Source organism: Vidua macroura, chromosome 2, assembly GCF_024509145.1.
Source record: "Vidua macroura isolate BioBank_ID:100142 chromosome 2, ASM2450914v1, whole genome shotgun sequence".
Lineage (NCBI taxonomy): Eukaryota > Metazoa > Chordata > Aves > Passeriformes > Viduidae > Vidua > Vidua macroura.
This window is the reverse complement of record NC_071572.1, coordinates 7,887,881-7,906,536: the sequence shown is the minus strand read 5'-3', so window position 1 is coordinate 7,906,536 and position 18,656 is coordinate 7,887,881. Positions and strand designations below refer to the sequence as shown.

At 62.6% G+C, this 18,656-nt stretch overlaps 1 protein-coding gene across 1 annotated transcript; it reads left to right on the top strand.

Annotated features, from left to right (window-relative positions):
- The first annotated feature begins 9,294 nt into the window (after positions 1-9,294).
- On the top strand, positions 9,295-18,351 carry LOC128820794 (collagen alpha-1(III) chain-like). Its single transcript, XM_054001613.1, has 9 exons — positions 9,295-9,630; positions 9,678-9,922; positions 10,163-10,401; positions 11,677-11,780; positions 12,860-13,111; positions 14,423-14,754; positions 14,997-16,001; positions 17,264-17,463; positions 17,876-18,351. The coding sequence occupies exons 1-9, from the start codon at positions 9,295-9,297 to the stop codon at positions 18,349-18,351; spliced, it is 3,189 nt and encodes a 1,062-aa protein (XP_053857588.1).
- Positions 18,352-18,656: the final 305 nt, after the last annotated feature.

Here is an 18,656-nt window from a genome sequence, read left to right as displayed (position 1 = left end):
CCGGGGAGGGGGGGTGGATGGGGGGAGAAGGGGAGGAGAGAAAAAGAAAACAAGAAGAGGGGGAGTACGGGGGAGATGAACTTCTTCAAGCTCCTCTACTGCACACCCGGGAAACATTTTGGCCGGGAATTTTGGCTGGCACCCCTCCTCACGGCCCTCTCCTGATCCCCAGTCTTCCCCTGCTGTTCCCGCTCGCCCCTCCACGCTGCATGCTGGCCCGGCTAAGCCTCTCAGAACATTGCGACCGGGCCGGGCCGCTCTGCGGGGCCTCTCCACGCCGCGCCAGGGAAACGCTCCCCCGGGAAACGGAGAAGTAGCGTGGAGTGGGGAGCGTCACGGAGACAGCATGGAGGGGGGAGAAGAGGAGGAGGAGGAGGGGAGAAACCATATGGAGCAGGAGGGAGGGAGGCGACACGGAACGAGCGAGCCGGGAGAGCAGGGGAAGAGTGGGAAGCCGGGTGGCCGCTCCGGCCCAGGGCGCTGGGGCGGGCGGGGGCAGCCCCCGAGGGGCCTGCGGGGGCTGGGGGACTCGGCGGAGCGTCGGCCAGACCCTGCTGCCCTCCCTTCCTCCCTCCCTCCCTCCCTCAAGGCTGCACTTTCTCTCCAGCTCCCCCACACTCTCCCGGGCACTGCCCTTTATAATTTATTTTTAATTTTTTTCCTCCTGCTGGCCTCTTTCCAACTGTTGTTCCAGGACCGAAAAAAAAATAACAATTAAGTAGGAGTCATGTCTTGTGACGTGCACAATCTCTTCTAACGCCTGAGTTCAATTTTACACAACATTTAATACAAATATTAAAAATCAATAAATCAGGGAGGTTGTTAATGAAATGTTACAGTGAGTGTGTGTCACCAGATAGGATTTTGGTGGGAAACATGTCTGATTTAGCAAAAGCTGAATGCAGTTGTATTATTTATCCTTCTGCTAAAAACAAAAGATAAAGGTGTTCATTAAATCATATCAAATCGAATTAAACTCTATTGGCGGGTCCCTCCAGCAGAACAGAAGTATGAAAAACAGGGGATGGAAAATGAATCTCAATGCATCTCTTGACAACGGAACAGGAATCGGAACGCATTAAAAATAAATCAGAGCTCTGCTGTAGGTCACAACAGAAGGATTCGACTGTAGTGGAATAATGGGACGAGAGACAGAAAGGCACAGACTACCCTGCAGGTACACCCTGGCACTAGAAGGGGAAGCCAGATTTTTTAAACGATAGGTTACACCAGGTCTGTAAGAAACAGTCTTTACCCCATTCACGCTGCTTCTTCATGTCCCCTTCCCCTGGCTGTCGGGACTGCAGTGCTCCCCAGCTTCTCGGCATGCTGCCAACTCAGCATTTTGCAGGCTGGTGGCTTTGCCTGCCGCCACCCGCCCCCTCCTCCGGGCCTTTGCACCTCTCCCTTTTCTCCACCCTGGCCGGTCCCCGCTTTCCCTGGCTTGAATCTGCCGTGCATTAGCCCGGCCTATGGCACTATTCAGCTATTCCCCGTGACCCGTCTCAGCCCCTGCAGGAGGCCTTGGGAGCCGTCTGCAGAGCGATCTGCCAAAAAACTGGCAGCTGCCCGGGCGGTGAGCAGCGGGACCGCCGCTGACAGCGGCCGCTGCCCTGCCCGGCCCCCGTCCCGGTCACAGCCCCCGTTATCTCCAGCTGCGAGGAGTGGCGTGGGGTGACAGAACCGGGGGAGATTCTCCCCTCTGCCGTGATGTGGCTGAGAGATGATGGTGGCCTTGTAGCACCCCTGGGAGCCCAGGCCGCGGCTCCGTGGAAACTCGAGGGGCACGGCTCGCTCCCGTTCTTCCTCCCGGCGTACCGAGGCCCCAGCTCGGGCCGTGCTGCGGTGGGAACCATGGCAGTGGCGACAGGTCGTCTCCTGCCACTGCCACACCGGGAAAGAAAGGTCTGTGACCGCCGGGACGAGTGTTGCCGGCCTCTTCTCGAGCTCTCGTCCAGCTTCCCCAGGCTTGGACTTTGCTCCCGGCTCTCCTGACACAGCTCCTTTCGTCCTCCTCTACTGAGGGCAGGCAGATCCCCTTCCTCACCCGAGAGCGTTGGGGCTTTTCTGGCCCTGTTAGCAACTGGATGCAAAAGCCATGTCCCCTCTGAGCCCTCCGCGAGCAGAGGGGCTGCACAACCCCTGCTCAGGCGGGGACCGCCTCTCCTCCCGTGTGGGCCTGCGGCGGCCGACGCTGCAGAAGGGCTTGGGAAGAGAGATCGGAGGAGCGGACCCCCGCCCCCCCCACTCCCTGCGCGGGCTCGTTCCTCGAGGAAGATGTGAAGGCCAGCCGGGGGTCAGTGCCGCTGGAGAAGCTGCGGGATCAGCTCTGCCCTGCCGCCTGCAGAGCCGGGAGTGAGCGAGGCGGCGGCGGGAGGCAGCGGGGAGGCTGATGCGCGGCAGCCGAGAGTGCTCGGCACCGAGCCCGGAACGCGCCGCGAGAGCGGGAGCGCGGCGCCCCCGCGGTGCGGCCAGCGGGGCCGACACGGCCGAGCCCCGGCGGTGAAGGGAGCGGGAACCCCCGGGCATGGCTGTAAACCCTCCGGCAGACGCCGTCTTGCCGGTTCACGATCGGCAGGCTCCACTCCCGCTCCCTCCGCCTCTCCCTTCCTGCCTCCCTGGGGCCGGCCGTGCCGCACAGCAGCGGTTAGGCGTGCAGCACCGCCGGAACGCGATAAACAAGGGTGGCCATCTGCCCTCCGCCCGCTGCCAGCCCGCCGGCACTGCGCCTGGCAGCGCACGGGGGTTGCTTGCCCCGGCCCCGCATCTGTCCCGGGGCCGCGGGAAGCCGGCGCGCCGCGGGGCCGAGGTGAGGGGTCAGGGGGCCGGAGATGCTCTCCGCGGCCGCTCCGTACGCGGCTGCTCACTCGCCCCGCGGGCCATGCCGCGGGCTCATCTCGCCGGGAGCGCAACTTCTGCTCCGACCTGAAGTTGCAGCTCCTCTGTTTGTTTATTTCCCCGGCCGCGGTGGCCGGCTGCCAAGCACGCCGACCTTGCCTATTAAAAACCCATTTCTCTTGCCCTGCGCGGAGCAGCAGTTTGCTCGCCGCGCTCTGTTTTTTCGTTAAAATAAAGCGCTGCAAAGTCTGCTCGGGGGTGCCGGGGGAGGTTGGTAATGGGGGGTGGTGAGCTCTGCCCGCCTCACGCGTCCCTCCCGGGGCCACCGCGGTCTCCGGGGCGCCTCCCGGCGCAGCCCGCGCCGGCCGCCGCCGTACGCCGGGATCGCGGCGGGGCGGGGTGACCGCCCCGGCTCGCCGGCCAAGCCATTTCCTGCCCTCCGGAGCCGCGGCCCCTCGCCGGCGGCCAAGCAGTAGCTGGGTCTGGCTGAGGGACGGCGGGCATCGGGGCTGGGCGGAGAGGTTGGAAAAATCAACACGCGGCAGCGGTGGCAGAGGGCAGCGGCTGATCCCATTAGCCTCGTCAAGCCGGAGCGGCTGAGCCGGAACAGCGGGGTCACCGCTGCCAGGGGCGCCCCGGGGCGCCGAACGGAGTGGCGGGAGGGCGATGCTGGGTTCCTCCCCTTCTTCCCCCCGTGTCCCTCAGGGTCCCCACGCCCTTATCGGCCGAGACAGCCGAGGAGGGCCGCGGAGGAGTTGTTTGCTGCGTACCCACCTCCGGGGGCAGGAGCCCGACAGCTTTGTGCCGCTGGGCTCAGGGGGCCTTTTCTCCTCGCCACTTTGTTCCGCGGCAGCACTGCCCGCCAGAACGCGCTCCGGCCAGCCCGACTCGGCCGGGCCCCGGCTCGCAGCTCCCTCACCCTTGGCACTACCCCTGTGCTCAGGGCCTCCTCCAATACCCGAGGGCGGCCTCTCTTCTCCTCTAGGACGATCTAGAAGTCGTCCAAAGCAAGTTGCTTTTAGAGCAGATACAACAATAAAGTATATTGAAATAAGTCTGCGGTTGGTGAGTTTCCAGCGATACTTAATGGCACTCGCGGTAAACAGTCCCTCTCTGTGCGAGCGGGGAAAATCATCCAGACACAAGCACATTCCACCCTCTTTAGGGCTCCCTGGCTGTTATTATAGTTATTGCATTACTCTGGTGTAAGCCTTTTGTAACTAAGCTTCTATAAAGCCCCGCTTACAAGCACCCTGATTAGAATTTTCCTTGCCAGTAACCAAAGGCCACCCGCTTTCCAGTGCTATACAGAGGGAGCCGTCAACAGCCACCCCTCTGAATGTACGCTTTGTTCCTGGCAACAAGGAAACGAGTGGGCTTCTATTGGGGAGAATGCAACCCTTCTTTTAAATATCACACAGCGAGAGCTGATGGGGTACTGGGCTTCGGAGAGGCTGCGATGGAGGGAGAGGGACACGGTGGGGTCACGGGAGCGCGGAGTGGCCAAGCCCTAATGCTACCCACGAAGCGACTGCCACTCAGCCGACGGCCGGAGGATCATCTGGCTGATCCCAGCTCAGGGGCAGGCGGGGACGGAGCCAGGGCCTGGAGGGAGAAGAAAAGGAGAACGCTGGATAATGGTTTCCCAGCAGCACACTCCCTTCTGGCACCCTGTCTTCCAGCTCCCCAAGCAAGGGGAGAGCAGCAATTCGCAGGCCCGGGGTGGACCCCAGTGCAGGGAACGGTGGTGACCTTCCTAGGAGCTCACCCAGCACACCCGGCATCCCCATCCCAAACCCGTCCACCCGCCCTACCGCCCCTCCAGGGATGCTTGACGCCCTGGGAAAGTAAACGCCGAGTGAGTGTAGGACATCACCATTTCTGCACACACGGCTTAGCTGCCGGGCACCCCCATTTCCAGGGAAGAAGAATGCCCCGGTGGCGAGGAAGGAGCCCGGCTCACCCGGGACGCTCCCTGCGTGCAGCTGCGGTCCTGCAGCCGCGCCGGCAAGCGAGCAGGAGGTGAGCGGGCAGCCAGCCTCCTCCGGAGGGCTCCGCAGCCAGCCCAGCCATTGTGAGCGCCCGAGAGCCCGTCTCGCCGGGTGTAAGCGATTAACTGTGGTGTGTCCAACACGTATGTTAGTGACATTACTAAGGAGGTGAGAGCTTGGCGCTCAAAAGGCCGAAATGCTGGGCTTTCGCTTTCGTTCAGGATGTGTGTAACACAGAGTCTTTTCTCAGCTCGTCTGATTTTTAACTTCCTCTAAAGCTCTCTCCCTCTCTTTTATTTCCTTTGCTCGCAGAGCAGCAATGAGAGACCGAGAGGAAACACGCTGCTGCTGTGCAAAATGTGGACCATGTGTGGGAACTATTTACTCAGAGTACAACTGCAGGCACCAGGCGAGGGGCTGGCAGAACCGGAGGGTGGTGGAGAGTGAGGCTACGTCTCTCTCATGCTTTACCCCCTCCTCTTGTCTTCCCTAAAGCCAAACCACGTCGCTGTGTGTGTAACGGTGCGTTTTACTGACTTCTCTCTGAGCTTGTGTTAGGGTGCGTTTTTTGTTGTTTTTTTCTTTTCTTTTTTCAGTCCAAGGTTTACACGGTCTGCTTTTGTGCCTCACCCACCTCAAGCCTCAAGCAAAGGGTTAAATCTTTGGAGCCCTGCAAGGAATCAGAGTTAAAAAAAAAAAAGAAAAAAAAGAAAGAAAAAGGCGGGGGGGAAAGGAGTAAAAGCGTGAAGAAGCGCGCAGAGAGGGCTGCACGGTCCCCTGATCGTCCTTTTGACGGCTGAAAAATAATAAAAATTATTAATAATAATCCCTAGCCTTTTTTTTTCTATCTGGCTGTACCAGGAAGTGCCTCTGGCCTTGAAACTCCCTATTACTTCTCTTCCCCCAACCCCCGTCCTTTCCTTGGGAAGTGAGAAGAAAAAGGTCTGCAGCTGACAAATATTATCCATCCTTTTCATCGATCGGAGCATATACAGATGTGATAGCTTGATGTACGCTGCAAACCGGCTGATCCATCGCTTTCTCCCTCTCTGGCTGGCTCTGGTTCGGCCTCCTCCTCCTCCCCCTTTGTTCTTCCCCCCCCCCCCCCCCCCCGCCTTTCCCTCTCTTTAAATAGATTTCAAGGCGCTGCCTGTTGGAGAGCAGCTCTCCAGAGAGAGCGAGCTATTGCTTTCCTGCCGATAGCCTCCCCCCTTCTCCAGTTTCCAAACAGAAAACAATCCCCGGCCCGAGGAACCTGTGCTGGGCCTGGCGGAAGGAGTTAAACTAGCAGCGAAGAGCGAGATAAGGAGGCAGCTCGCTGCACCATCGCTTTCGAGTCCTGTGTTTAAAAAAAAATAAAAAAGAAAAAAAAAAAAGAAAAGGAAAAATAAAAAATTAAACTAAATTAAAATTAAATAAAAATAAATAATAAATAAAAATACATTTCGTGGGTCCTCGTCTTGCACCATCACGAGGACAAGAGACAGTTTACCCCGGGGCATTGCCCGACCTGGTCCCGGCGGAGGTGCCCCGAGCCCCGGGCTGAGCCGGGCGGGCACGGCGCGGCTCGGAGCGGGCGGGCGCCTGGGACGCGGTTGGCGGCGCGAAGCGAAAGGGTTAAGCCTCCCCTCCACCGCCCTCCTCTCTCGCCAGAGAATAAGCGTTCGCACGAAGCGTTTCTGAGGAGGCAGGCTGCGAGCAGGCCTTTCGCAGGGGATCCATGGCTACCTCGGTGCTTGTCACCGAAACGCTGACCCTCTCCTGGTGCCCTGTGCTGCCAGTGCGGGTCGCTACCAGGCACTCGCAATCAGTTTTTCGAAAGGTTAGCCAAGGTCTCTGGTCCTCGCAGACGGGAGGCATTACGAAACTGCCTTTGTATCTGCAGGAACTTACATAAAAAACAGGCGAGAAGGAGGAGAGAGAGAGAGCGAGCCCGGGGGGCTGGGGTCTCTCCCCGGCGGGTGTGGGGACCCCCACGTACATCTCTCTCTGCCAGGGCACTGCGCCGCTCGGCAGGCAGCTCGCCCGCGGAAGAGCCGGGGTAGTCCTCTTCGCCAGCCCCCCACGACCTGCCCGGTGCTCGTCCGGTGCCGGGGAGAACCAGCCGGCAGCGGGGCTGCCGCGGCGAAAATGGAGTGGGAGGAGGGAAAAGTGCTATCCGGAGAGCTGTTGTGACAGATGCTAAGCTTTGCCCTACGCGTGCTGGTGAGAGAAGGAGTTAAAAGCAAGCTGCTTTTTCGATCGAGCTGCTTCCCCGAGCGTCGGAAGGAGCGGCTTGCTAGAAAGCCGTCCATCAGCAACCAGTCCAACCTGCCCGTGATAATATGCGATCAACACCAAATCACCCCCGCCAGGCACGATCCATCATCGCTACGATGCAATGGGCCCTTGTATGGATGTGTCTACACGGGGGGCGGGCGGGGAGAAGAAGGGGAGGGAGCGGAAAAGAGAGAGGGAGAGCGTGTGTGGATGTGTGTGCGAGGGGGGGGACCGCATCATTCACCGGAATGGGAATCGCCGCCTCCCCCGGTTCTCGGCGAACGGAGCTGCCCGAGCCAGCGGAGCCGAAACTTGCTGGGCCGGGGCTGAGCGCGGAGCCTGGCACACGGCCCCGCCGCCGCCTCCGACTGACATCAGCCTCCCCTCCCCCTCCTCGCTCCTCCTGGGCAAGCTTGACTGGCGTAAAATTAATAATTAATAGGGTGAAATTGATTAAAGGGCTGGGCGCGAGATGGGGGCGCTCGGAGAGCCCTTCCCCTACCCGGTCGCTCCGCATCCGCCTCCCCGCCGGCAGCGGCCCGGGAGCGGGGACTGGCCGCCGCCGGCGAGCCAGGGGAGCTCTGGGGCAGCTCAACCCGAGCAGGAAGGAAAAGGGCGGCGGGGACCGGCGAGGAGGAGGAAGGCGGCGGCTGCAGCAGCCAACCCCGCTGGGTGGCTGGCTGTAACCGAGATCGGCCGCACGGGCAGCGGCGGCGACAGGCGGGGGCTGGCCCGGGGCTGGCTCGGCTTAGCGCAGCTGGGTGTGTGTGTGCGTGTTTGTGTGTGTGTGTACAAAGCCGGGTCCCGGGAGCTGCCCGAGGGCGGTGCTCGGCAGCACAAGGCCAAACCCCCCGGGCCCCCCCGCTTCTCCCCCACCGTGATCAGTCTCTGCCACGGAGGGAATGGGGAACCGCAGGGGACGCGGCCGGGCCAACGCACGCCTCAGCCTCCAGCCCCGCGGAGGTGGGAAAGGGTTAAACGTTGGAGGGAGACGGGGAGGAGGACGGGGGATGGGGAGCGAGGGAAGGGGGGCCGCCAAGCACAGCGCTGAGCGCAGGGAAACCACAGCGCACCTGGGCTCGGCTCGGGAGCCGGAACGAGCCGCCGCCTCCTCCTCCCTCTTTCCCTCCCTCCCGCCCTTCCTCCAGCTCGGTGCCTGCTTGGCCCATATCGCGGCTCTATCTCTGCAGCAGCGGGAGCTCAGCTCCTCTGTTTCTATCAGCTGCTGCCTCTAACCCCAGTGACCCAGATAAGAGCGGCGGCCTCCCCCCACACCCCGGCCGCAAGCGCGCCGGGGGCCCCGGTCCTGCTTCTCACCGGCCCTCCCTGCCCTCCGCGCCGCCTCCCGCTGCCTCCCTGCGGGGCCGTCCCCGGCCAGCAGCCTCAGCCCCAGCGGGTTCCTCCCGGCCCCGTGGCTCCGGCCCCGACCTCTGCGGGAGGCAGCAAACCTGGCCCCGCGCCCGCCCCCTCCCTGGGCTCTTTCCCTCCCGGTTGGGGAGGGCGGCGCTGCTCCCCGGTGCCCCTCTCGGACAGCTTGGGGTTATTGTTTGCCTGCGCTGCGTCAGCCCGCCGTCAAAATAATAATTAAAAGCAAAACAAACACCCCGATCCGGTCTTTCCTGGACACGCGGGTCGGAGCCACCGCAGCCCAAGTGTTGTTATTCCCGGGCTGGAAATAGCCCTGGCTCCGCCCTGGACAATCGCCTGTCAGAGGCCTCTTCTCTCCCCTCCCTGGAGGCCCTTCCCTGCCCTGCTTTATTTACTTTTGAAGTGCCTGGATTGATGGAGAACTGCGAACGGCACTTTCTTCCCCCGGCTCCCTCCTGCACCAGGGCTCCGCCGGAGCCTCTTACCGCACCCGGCGCTCCGCGCCAACATGACCCAAGATAACCCGGCCCCGGAGAGGCCAGGGCGATCGGGGGAGGGCGCTTAACCAAACCAAGCCAAACAGATCGATCTGTCCCCAGCCGAGGCCACGGAAGCCCAGGGCGGTTAGTGGGGGGTATCGGGGCACCCCTCGCAGCAGTTCCCGGACGGGCGGGGGTGAGCTGCCGTCCCAGAGTAGTTCGTCCGCCCAGCACGCCCGCCGGGGAGGGAGGGCGGAAGGGAGATCGCGGCAGGGCCCGTAACGACACAAGGGATAAACACCAAAGTTATCACCAGCCGTGACCAAAATAAATGCCTGTGATAAAAAAGCACTGACAGGATGATCCATTACGCGGGTGTCACTGCCTACAACGAGGTTCAATCAGATACGCCGGTTGCCGTGGACAACGGGGGAAGCGGCGGTACCGGGCTGACGACTTTTCTGGAGAGGCGGGTGGTGGTTGCCATCAGGGAGGTGACACGGCGCGATCTGCATGAGGGTGGCCCGGCATCGCGGGAAGGGACAGACCGCATCTTCCGCGGCCGCCGCTCGCCTTGCGGCCCCTCCGCTCGTCCGGGAGGCAGCCCCGAACCACCGGCACATCCTCAGGGAGAGGAACGTCTTCCCTTACAGGCGGCCCCGCGGATGTGCACACACCCTCCCATCTGGGATGCGGTCGGGTCCCTGCCCGGTTCGTGCCCCCCTCGCCCCCGCTGCTGCAGGGCCGGGAGCGCAGCACAGCGCCCCACGTCCCTCCCGCAGCCCCGCGGTGGAAATCAATGAACGTTTGTTCCGTGCGGAGCGACCCTCTTGCGAGCGGTGCCCTGTTATTAGTGGGGAAAGGGGGAGAGAAGAAAGGCTCTCTGCGGACTCCTGCGCACGTCCTCGCCTCCGGCGGAGCTGCTCCCAGGTGCCGGAGAGGGGGCAACGGGGGCCGGGCTGGCTGTCAGCGCCGCCGGGAAGAGCCGTACCCCGGGGCGTCGGGCTAATCGCATGGCAGGCCAGCTCGGCGGTACGCCGCGGCCCCGGGCGGCGCGATTAATGAAGGCTCAGAGGCAGTGGGGATGGGCTAAGGGCCAGTCTCCCTTATGCCACATTCCTCTGGATCGGGCCGGGCCGGAACTTGCCCCATACCGGGGAGGGGACGGCGATAACAAGGTCCTCCGGTCCTGGGGAGGACCAGCCCTTCTCCCCCCGCCCTCCACAGGAGCGAGCAGCCTTTGGGAACGGCCGTGCTCCAGGTGGGGCATGCCAAGGAACAGGGGACGATGCCTCTCCACGCCCGCGGGAGGAGCGATGCCAGGGCCCTCCCAGCCGGTGCCACGGTGCGTGACACGCCAGCCCCGTGCCTCTCCGGGGTGAGAAACTTCCTGGCTGCTAGCGACGGGTGGCTGCGCCGCTGCAACGCATCTTTCGGTCCCGAGATTCCCCCCCCCCCCGCCCAGCGTAAACGCATCCCCCCCGCCCCCGCTGCCCCCTTCCCGTCGCCCCCTTCCCGTCACGATTTAATGCTTTTCATGTTCTTCGGCAACTGCGTTTCCGCAGAGAAACCCCGGCGCGCTCGCAGCTCGGCTGCTCAGCTGTATTGTGGCGAGCTCAGGCACAGCCGGAGTGAATCCATTACGCCTCGATCCTACAATACAGGTTTATGCGGATACCCTCTGATTTACATTTAAAACAGTGCACGGGCATTGTCTGCTAGCCTGAGAAAAAAAAAGAAAAAAAAAACCCAACACAGCCCCGTAACTTCAAATGACCTTCAAAGCAATGCAATTAACTATCGTAATTATCAGTACACGCCTTTTAGAAAAAGACACAGGTGCTCGCCTCGGTACTGTTCCACCTGGTTAAGCAGCCTCGTCCTACCAGGGAATGCCCCCGTCTCCCCCTCCCCCGCTTTGGAGTCCCCAAATCTGGGACTTGCTCCGCCGTTCCTACATGTCGAAACCTCCCTTCACCCTCCCTTCCCCCGCCCGCCGCCTGGGCTGAGGGACAGCTTGCTCAGCGCGGCGAGGCTTTGTCACACCGCCACACACACACCACCACCACGTCGCTGGCTGGTGCCGGCGGCGGGCGGCGTGGTCGCTTTCCCGGCTCCCACAAAGCGCTCCCCTCCCGCCGGCCCCCGGACCGCAGGCCACGCAGAGCCGAAATTTAGGTTAATAGGATGGGCTTTGATCCGTGGTCCCCTTCGCCCGCCCCTCACCCCGAACGACATCGATCCGCTGCATTTACTCCTGCGCCGATCGGCCCCCGGCGCTCCCGCAGTCACTCTCTGCGCGGCCGGAGAGAATAAATAAATATTCCCGAAACACCCAGCCGGTGGTGGCCCCGGTCCTGCCTGCCACGGCCCCGCGCACGAGTGGCAGAGCCCCGGCGGCTGAATGTGCAGTGTCATGATGGCTCCTACGGCCCGCGGGCAGTCCCGGGGGCGATACCGGGAGCGGCGGGGACAGGGGCAGCTCCGGGGGGGGGCTGCCGGTCCCGCAGGAACCGCCACCCCCCCTCCCCTTCGCCCCTCTTTTGCACACACGCACACACAAAATAAATAAATAACGAGGCGGCTGGAGCCATCTGGGGTTGGATGGCTTCTCATCTCATTACAGAGCATTAGGAGAAACAGGCAAATATACAGCTATTAAAATTAATCGCCTCGCGCTGTCAGCTGAACATAATGGAAATTATTTATAGGCTGCCTACGATGCCTTTCTCGTCACGGAGGCTTGGTGCGGAGAGACGCACTCGCGGCTCCCAGCACAGAGAAGCGTACGGGCCGTGCGGGGGTCGCCGGGCTCGACTCGGCCCCGACCAGCGAAGTTCGGGAGGTCAGGGCGGGGAGGAAGAGGGAAAGGGAAAGGAAAAGCAAGCGGTAGAGGCGCTGCGCTGAGCGAGTTAGGGTGGCTTGTTTTCAGGTGGTTGCAGGGGAGCGGTGGAGACGCAAAAAGGGCAAACTGCGGTGCTGGGGGGCTCCCCAGGCTGCCCTAGCGGAGCGTACCCAGGGTGGTGAGGGGCAGGGTCCGGGTCAGCGAGTGGGCTCTTCCAGAAGGAAATCTCCTCTGCAAACAGCACACAGTGCTTAGCAGGCACCGTGCGATGCGGCGAGGGCACGCCGCGGGAGGGGGCGATGCGCTTCCCGAGCGATCTGCCTGCAGATCTCTCCTACCAGAGGAAATGTTAATTGTCAGCCCTTCCGCTTCAGCCTCTGGAGCGGGCTCTCGGAGCTGTTTGCTTATGCTCCCGGGGAGATAGGGGGTCTCTTCCGCTCCGGGAAAAAATCCTAACCCAAATCGACTACACTGAGGAGAGCTGGCCTGGTTTTCCGACAGAATAAGAGGATGTATTTGGGAAGCAAGGGGAAACGCTGCCCGTGCATTTCCTCGCTCCGTCCGGGGTCGTTTTGGCCAAGACAGCCACCTCTGGCTCGGCCGGGGCGAGCCGCCTCCCCCGCCCCGCAGCTGTGGGGCTCATCTCTGTGCTGTGCCCATGTGAGGACTGAGAGCCTCTGCAGGGGCCGGAGGAGGCGAAGTACGGCTGCCACGGGCAGCGGAAGCCGCTGGGGCAGCCCGGGTGGCACCTGCAGGGTCGGAAGGAAGGTGCGAGAAAGGCCGAGAGAGAGGCTGGAAGCGCATCTTCGCCAGGCTTGAGAGGTTAATAAATACACCCGTCCCCTCTTCCCAGCCCGCCTGAGGCTAAGACTCACAGCTCAGCGGGTAATTGACAGTCTCAATCCAAAATTGAAACATGTGTTAACAACAACGCCACGCATCCTAGGAGCTACCCGGGAGATCGCCACCTCACGGTCTTTATATATTATTTGAATCCACCGGAGGAAAGTGTCACGAGATTTTCAGAGCACGTTTCACCCCTACCTGTAAATCAGCTCTTATCACTGCTGGCTGCTCAGACAGAGCCAGCCTCTGCTCTAAAGCGGAGGAGGAGAGTCATTGCTCCCTCGCAGCGCTGCTTCCGTGCCGCCTCCATGCGGAGCCCGCCGGCAGCCCCCGCCCCTCCGGGGGTGAGCCCAGTGGCGGGGCAGCGCCCGCCAGCCCGTGTTCGGGAGCGGGCGAGGACGAGCGGATCCGAGACCCGGACACGGCCGGGGCTACGCGGCTACTCGCCGTTCCCTCTCCCCTCCCTGCCAGAGCAAGCAGGATCGGTATCCGCGTCCCACCCTCCCACCAACCAACCCTTTTGGGCGAGAGTCACACCGCCGCAAGTGGGAACAGCCGCCCGTACTGGCGCAGCATCTTTCCCAGGCAGCTGCTCGTGTTTCTGGGATCCAGCGGAGCAGGAGCAGGTTTCTGCGCCGAACTGAGGGCCTTGCTCTCGTCAACGCTTCAACAGCCACAGCGGGGTTGCCTACTCCCTGTGGTGTAAGTAAGCTGGGATTCCCTCCTCCCGAAACCCCTCTAAGGGCTTATGTTGTCCCTGGCAGGAGGGATCGGGCCGGGGCAGGAAAACTCAAACTTGTGTCGAAGTGGTTGGACGTGCAGAGGCAGGACGGGGCTGGCAGGGCTCCCCGGGAAGGGCAGGTCTCCAGGGCCTCCCACCGCCAGTTCCATCCCTTCCCCCCGCCGTTGCCATCGTCCCCTTTTCACACCGGGAGCCCGTGTGAGGATTAGCGTCCTCCTCCGGGGAGGGGCAGCAGCTCCTCCTGCCCCTGCGGCCCGGGCCCGCTCACGAAAGCCGCTGCCTGCGAGCTCTGCGCGGAGGTCACGACCAGCGGAGCAGGCAGATGGAAAATCCCAGTTCCTGCCGCACATAAACAAGGTGGGGACGGGCAGAACGGCCCTCGGCGCTGAGCGGGAGGGGAGGGGCGTGGGCTCCCTCCTCCATGGCCCGCTGCCCGCCCAGCCACGGCTCTTGCCCCGGGAGCTCCCTCCTCCGGCGGGCGCCGGCCGCGCTGCGCTGAGGCGGATGGGCCCGGGGGCTCCGTCCTGCGAAGGGACGGGACCACCAGTGGCAAATAGACTCCGCGGGCGCTCCCGGCAGTGGGGGCCGCCCGGGCAGGGCGCGGGCAGGGCGCCAGCGCGGCAGCGGAGCAGTTTCTGCCCGGCTTCCTCGGCCCCGCAGCGCGTCCGCCCCCCGAGCGGCTCGGCAGCTCTCGCCCACGCGTGCACTCACACGGTCGCACGCTGAGTCACACGGGCACGCCGCCTCTCGTACACCGTGTCACGCATACGCTCTGTGTGGCACACACAGTGCCACTTCTCGATCGTGCCATGTCACGCACACGTTCCGTGTCACACGCACGTTTATTCCCACGCACACTCGATGGTCCTCTCGCACGGGCACTGCATCCTCCGGGGGAAGCACGGCAGTTCTCACACATTTGCTGCATCCCTCCGCTGGGACACACGCCCAGGACCTCTCACGTTCCCTTTCTCACACCCGGGCTGTCACACAGCCACACACACTCACGCTGACCCGCACACGCCATCGCACAAGCGCAGGGTTTCCCACGCAGGCACACGCGCGCCGCCTCCCTCGCAGCGCGCTCCCGCTCCCCACGCACATCGTCTCGCAGGCACTCGCCGCCTCAGACTTCCACACACGCGGAGCCGCCCGCCGTCCCCGGCTGCTCTCCGGGCTCGTCACCACCCGCACACGCCCGACCCTCCCCCCGCTCCACACCCCCGCACACACACACGGGGCCCCCGCCGCTTACGGCCGCTGGGAGCGGTCCCAGCGCCGCGCCCGGGCGGCCGCGTGTGTGCGCTTGCGGGAAACCCGAGGACCTTCCCTGCGGCCTCTTTGGCAGCGCTCCGCCGCCACCGCCGGGCCAGCTGCGCGGCCCCGGTCCGGAACAGCTTGTGTTTGTTCCCACCAGACGGCCGGGCGGGCGGGGGGAGGAAGGGTCAGCAGGTCCCGCACCGCGCAACCCGGGGCTCCTCTCCCCGCAGTGCCCCCCGCCCTGGGCTCTACGGGGCAGCGGCGCATCCTCCACCTGCCGCCGGGCATCCCCAGACAGGGGAAACCCCCACTCTTCCCCAAACTTCGCTGCCACGCTTTATCCGCCCGTCCCCCATTCTCCGTCCCAGGCTGATGCTGCGGCCCGGCCCCCGGGCGGGTGGCCCCGGCGGAGGCAGCGCCGTGCGCTCGGCGGCTGCGATGTGCGTGCTGCCAGAGCCAGCCGGGGAAAGGCCAACGGCGCCCGAGGCGCGGGCAGAGGTAGCGGCTGATGTCTTGGCAGGTCCAAGAGCGATTTGGCCGCCACAGCCGGGAGGCCGGCCCGGATTATTCATCATGGGCGGACGAACACAATCCCTCCCCCCATCCCTGTCAGCCCTGGATATTTTGTCCCGGCCGTACAAACAATATTCAACTTGTATCCTCTTCCTTGGAGGCACCGGGAAGCCGGCGGCTGCCAGGAACAGGCTCCCGTGCAGCGCACGGCAGCGGGATCCTGTTTCCCTCGCAGCCGGCGGAGAGCGGCGGTCCCGCGGGAAGCGGGCGCTTTCCGCCCCCGCCCGGCGCACGGCCGCGGCCCCCGGGCCCTGCCAGGCGTCCCCTGAGGGGCTTGGCCACCGCCCGGCTCCGGCCCGCGGGCGGGGGCCCCCGGCGTGCAGCCGCTGCTTTGCAAACCGCACGATCGCAGCCCGAGGAGGGCGGCGCGGCGCTGGCAGCCGGCGCTGCCTGCCCGTGCCAAGCCGCGGGCACAGCGGGGCTCGGCGGCCCCGAGCGCTCCGCTCGCCAGCCAAAGCCGAAATGAAAGCCAGCTCCGCAAACGCCCCCGGGCTCTGCCTGGCGCCGGTTTCCCCTTTTCTTCCCCGCAGCCTCTCTCCAGTGGGAGCAGCCAGAGGCGTGGGGGGGTCCCGGGGAGCCGAGCTGTCCCTGGGCCCCCCTGTCGATCCCTATCCCCGCGCGGACTCGGAGCCCAGCCGAGCTTCCCTCGCCCTCTGTTGGAAGCCTCCACGCGGTGCGCGGCCGTGGCGCCGGCGAGGTCCCCCGCACCCCCCTAAATCCGACCGAGGGGACGCAGGAAACGTCGCCTCCGAGCTCAGCGGCGAGCAGCGGGGGCGGCACAGCCTGAGCGGGGCCCGGAGGCCTCCTTTCCCTTCCATTCCTCATTCTTCCTCTTTTCCTTCCCTTCCCTCACAGTTCCCTTTCCCCTTCCTTTCCTTAGCCTCCTCCCGGGGGGCCACCCCGCGAGCGCACTCAGCCAAGTGCATCGTGCTCTTAAATCAAGCCTGGATATTTAAAGCTTAACTCCCAGTTTATTTTCGTCCAGGACCAAAGGCGCTCGCTACTTATTCGGGAAGCTATTTAAATACCTCCCCCGACCTCTCCTCGGGGTTATGAACGTTTGCTGCTGGAGAATTTCCAAAGGTATTTGGTACCGTCGCCCCGGCTCACCGGGACGCGCGGCGGGAGCCGGGGAGCACTGCCGAGGGCGAGGGGGGATGTGTTTCGAAGGGAAAAGACCTCCTTTCAGCCAGGGAATCGCGGTACTTCACACTCACTTCGTGGTTTATTGCTACGGGAGGAATCTGTTTATAGTCAAACCCTATTACCTTGGGCCGTATCGATTTTCCAGCAGTACTCCCCACCGATTTAATTGTTTTTAGGAATGTCAATTGCAGCTCTCATGTTCCCTGAATTCATCAGTGTTCAAATGATAAACCTCATCATCGCTCTAAATCATACAGCAATCTGCTCGTTACCGCTGCCTGTCCACCCCCCGCACCCCCAGCCCCGCACACCGACCGTCAGTGTCTTAAACTTCAGCAGAGCCACAGCACCGCGTTCCCGCCTCTCCCTATCACAGCCCCTCCACTCCATCTTTTAAGTTTTACTTTCTTAAAATGAATGTGCTGAAGAAATACACCCCTAAATTAGTCACGGTTCCCGGTTTTGGGTTCCACAGCTAAAAATCCCCATTGCAGAGCAGAGCAGACAAAACCAGAGGGAAAAAAAAAAAAAAACAAAAACCCAGCAACCAACCAACCAAAAAAAAAAAAAAAAAAAAAAAAAAAAAAAAAAAAAAAAAGCACAACCCACACAGAGAAGTCATCGAGTCTTTAAAAAATAATTAGGAAGAAAAACAAGCTGAAACTGCGGACAAGGCGCTGGAAACTCCACGCTGGTGCTGCTCGTGGCTGCGCTAATCCCAAAAGGCGGGAGCAGATGGAACCCTTACCCACTGCCCTGCCCGCTGCGTCCGCGCCCGGCCACCCGCACACGCGTGGGCAGCTGCGGGGGATCCCGCAGCCCCCGCCCGAGATCGCTGGGCTCCGAGCAGCTCCGCGACTCCCCAAGGGACATCGGAGGGTGTGGAGGGGCAGGCGCATTGACTCTCCTGCGGCAGGGACGGGGACCCGAGGGTCAATGCGGGGATAGTCCCGGGAGGGCGAGCGCAGCCCGCGGGAGACGAGGGTCGCGGGCAGACTCCTCGGAAGGGCACGCCTGTGGCTGAGCGCCGCTTCGCGCAGCTATTTCGGCAGCTTTTCCTTCTGCTGCTGCGGCTGCTGGGGAACCACTTTTCCCCGTCACAAGCATGCCCTGCGGGTAAGCTCATCCCCCTTGGCGGTTTCCCTCCGTGGCAACCTTTACGCGGGCTCTCGGCCCGGTGGTTCCCAGAATTATAGTGAAGTGCCTTTACGGAAAGCAGATTAATTTGCTCTGAAAAGCCAGCCACTATCGCTTGGGGCGGCTGCGGGGTGTTTTTTGAACGGGTGGGAAGTGAGGTGGGAGATGCCAGGCCGGCGGCGAACCCCTACACTGCTCGCGGTTAGAGGGACGGCTTAGCGAGGCGACCCGCGGCTAGGAGGCGGCTTCTCCCCGCGGTGACTTTGGGACGTTTAAGGCGACGGCAGCATCCGCCCTGGAGGCAACAGTTACCCTACAAAGTCAGGTCGCACATCCACCCCCAGACTAATCAGACGTGAGGGCCGTTTCCCCTCTCGAAATTTCGGCGCAGCGAGGGGATCCAAGCACAATAAAACATCACCCGCGCTGGCGCCGGGAGAAAGCCCAGGCGCTGACCCTTCGCTCCGCTCAGAAACCCCCAGGGCAGGACTTGATGCCGCGTCCGCCATCCCCTTTGCACGGCACTCCCCCGCTCCTCCTTCGCGGGGGGATAACGGCGGGGAAAGCCTCTCTCCCGGCAGCCGTGGCCCGCCGGCAGGGCTGCGAACCGCGCGGAGCCGGGAGCGAGCTGAGCCCTGCGGAGCGCCGGGCGCGGGTACCGCGGTGCGCAGGGACGGCTCATCCCGCTCCCCGCCGGGCCCCGAGAGCGGCGGCCGGGGAAAATCGTGCGGCGGGCATCCATCACCTTCCTCTGCCGTCTCCCGCGGGCAGCCCTCGGCTGCTGTTTATTTTGTTATCAAATCAATTAAGCTGCCGCTCTCGTATAAAACGGGGGCGGAAAGGGAGGGAGGAGGGGGTTTGGAGTAAAACTGTGGCCACTCCTTTGACATCGTCTCACCAAAGCAAAGAGCTCCTCCTGTTGGAGAAAAGATTTCCTGCCGGATGGGAAACCCTCGCAACACGCGAGGGATTTAATTACTTTGAGTAACGTGGCTTTATGCAATACTATGTAATTATTTTATTTTATTTTATTTTATTTTATTTTATTTTATTTTATTTTATTTTATTTTATTTTATTTTATTTTATTTTATTTTATTTTATCAATCAGTGGTCTCTGCACCAACAACCGTGCCAGTCACTTGGTGCAAATGCTCTTCTGTGTTCTACTTCT

What these genes read in the sequence shown, in the direction of transcription:
- LOC128820794 (XM_054001613.1), top strand. Translation starts at nt 9,295, where the DNA reads ATGATCCATTACGCGGGTGTCACTGCCTACAACGAGGTTCAATCAGAT. An exon ending in CGACCAGCGAAGTTCGGGAG is followed by an intron (nt 11,781 to 12,859) that starts GTCAGGGCGGGG and finishes CTGGCTGCTCAG; the next exon opens with ACAGAGCCAGCCTCTGCTCT. An exon ending in GTCACAAGCATGCCCTGCGG is followed by an intron (nt 17,464 to 17,875) that starts GTAAGCTCATCC and finishes ATTTCGGCGCAG; the next exon opens with CGAGGGGATCCAAGCACAAT.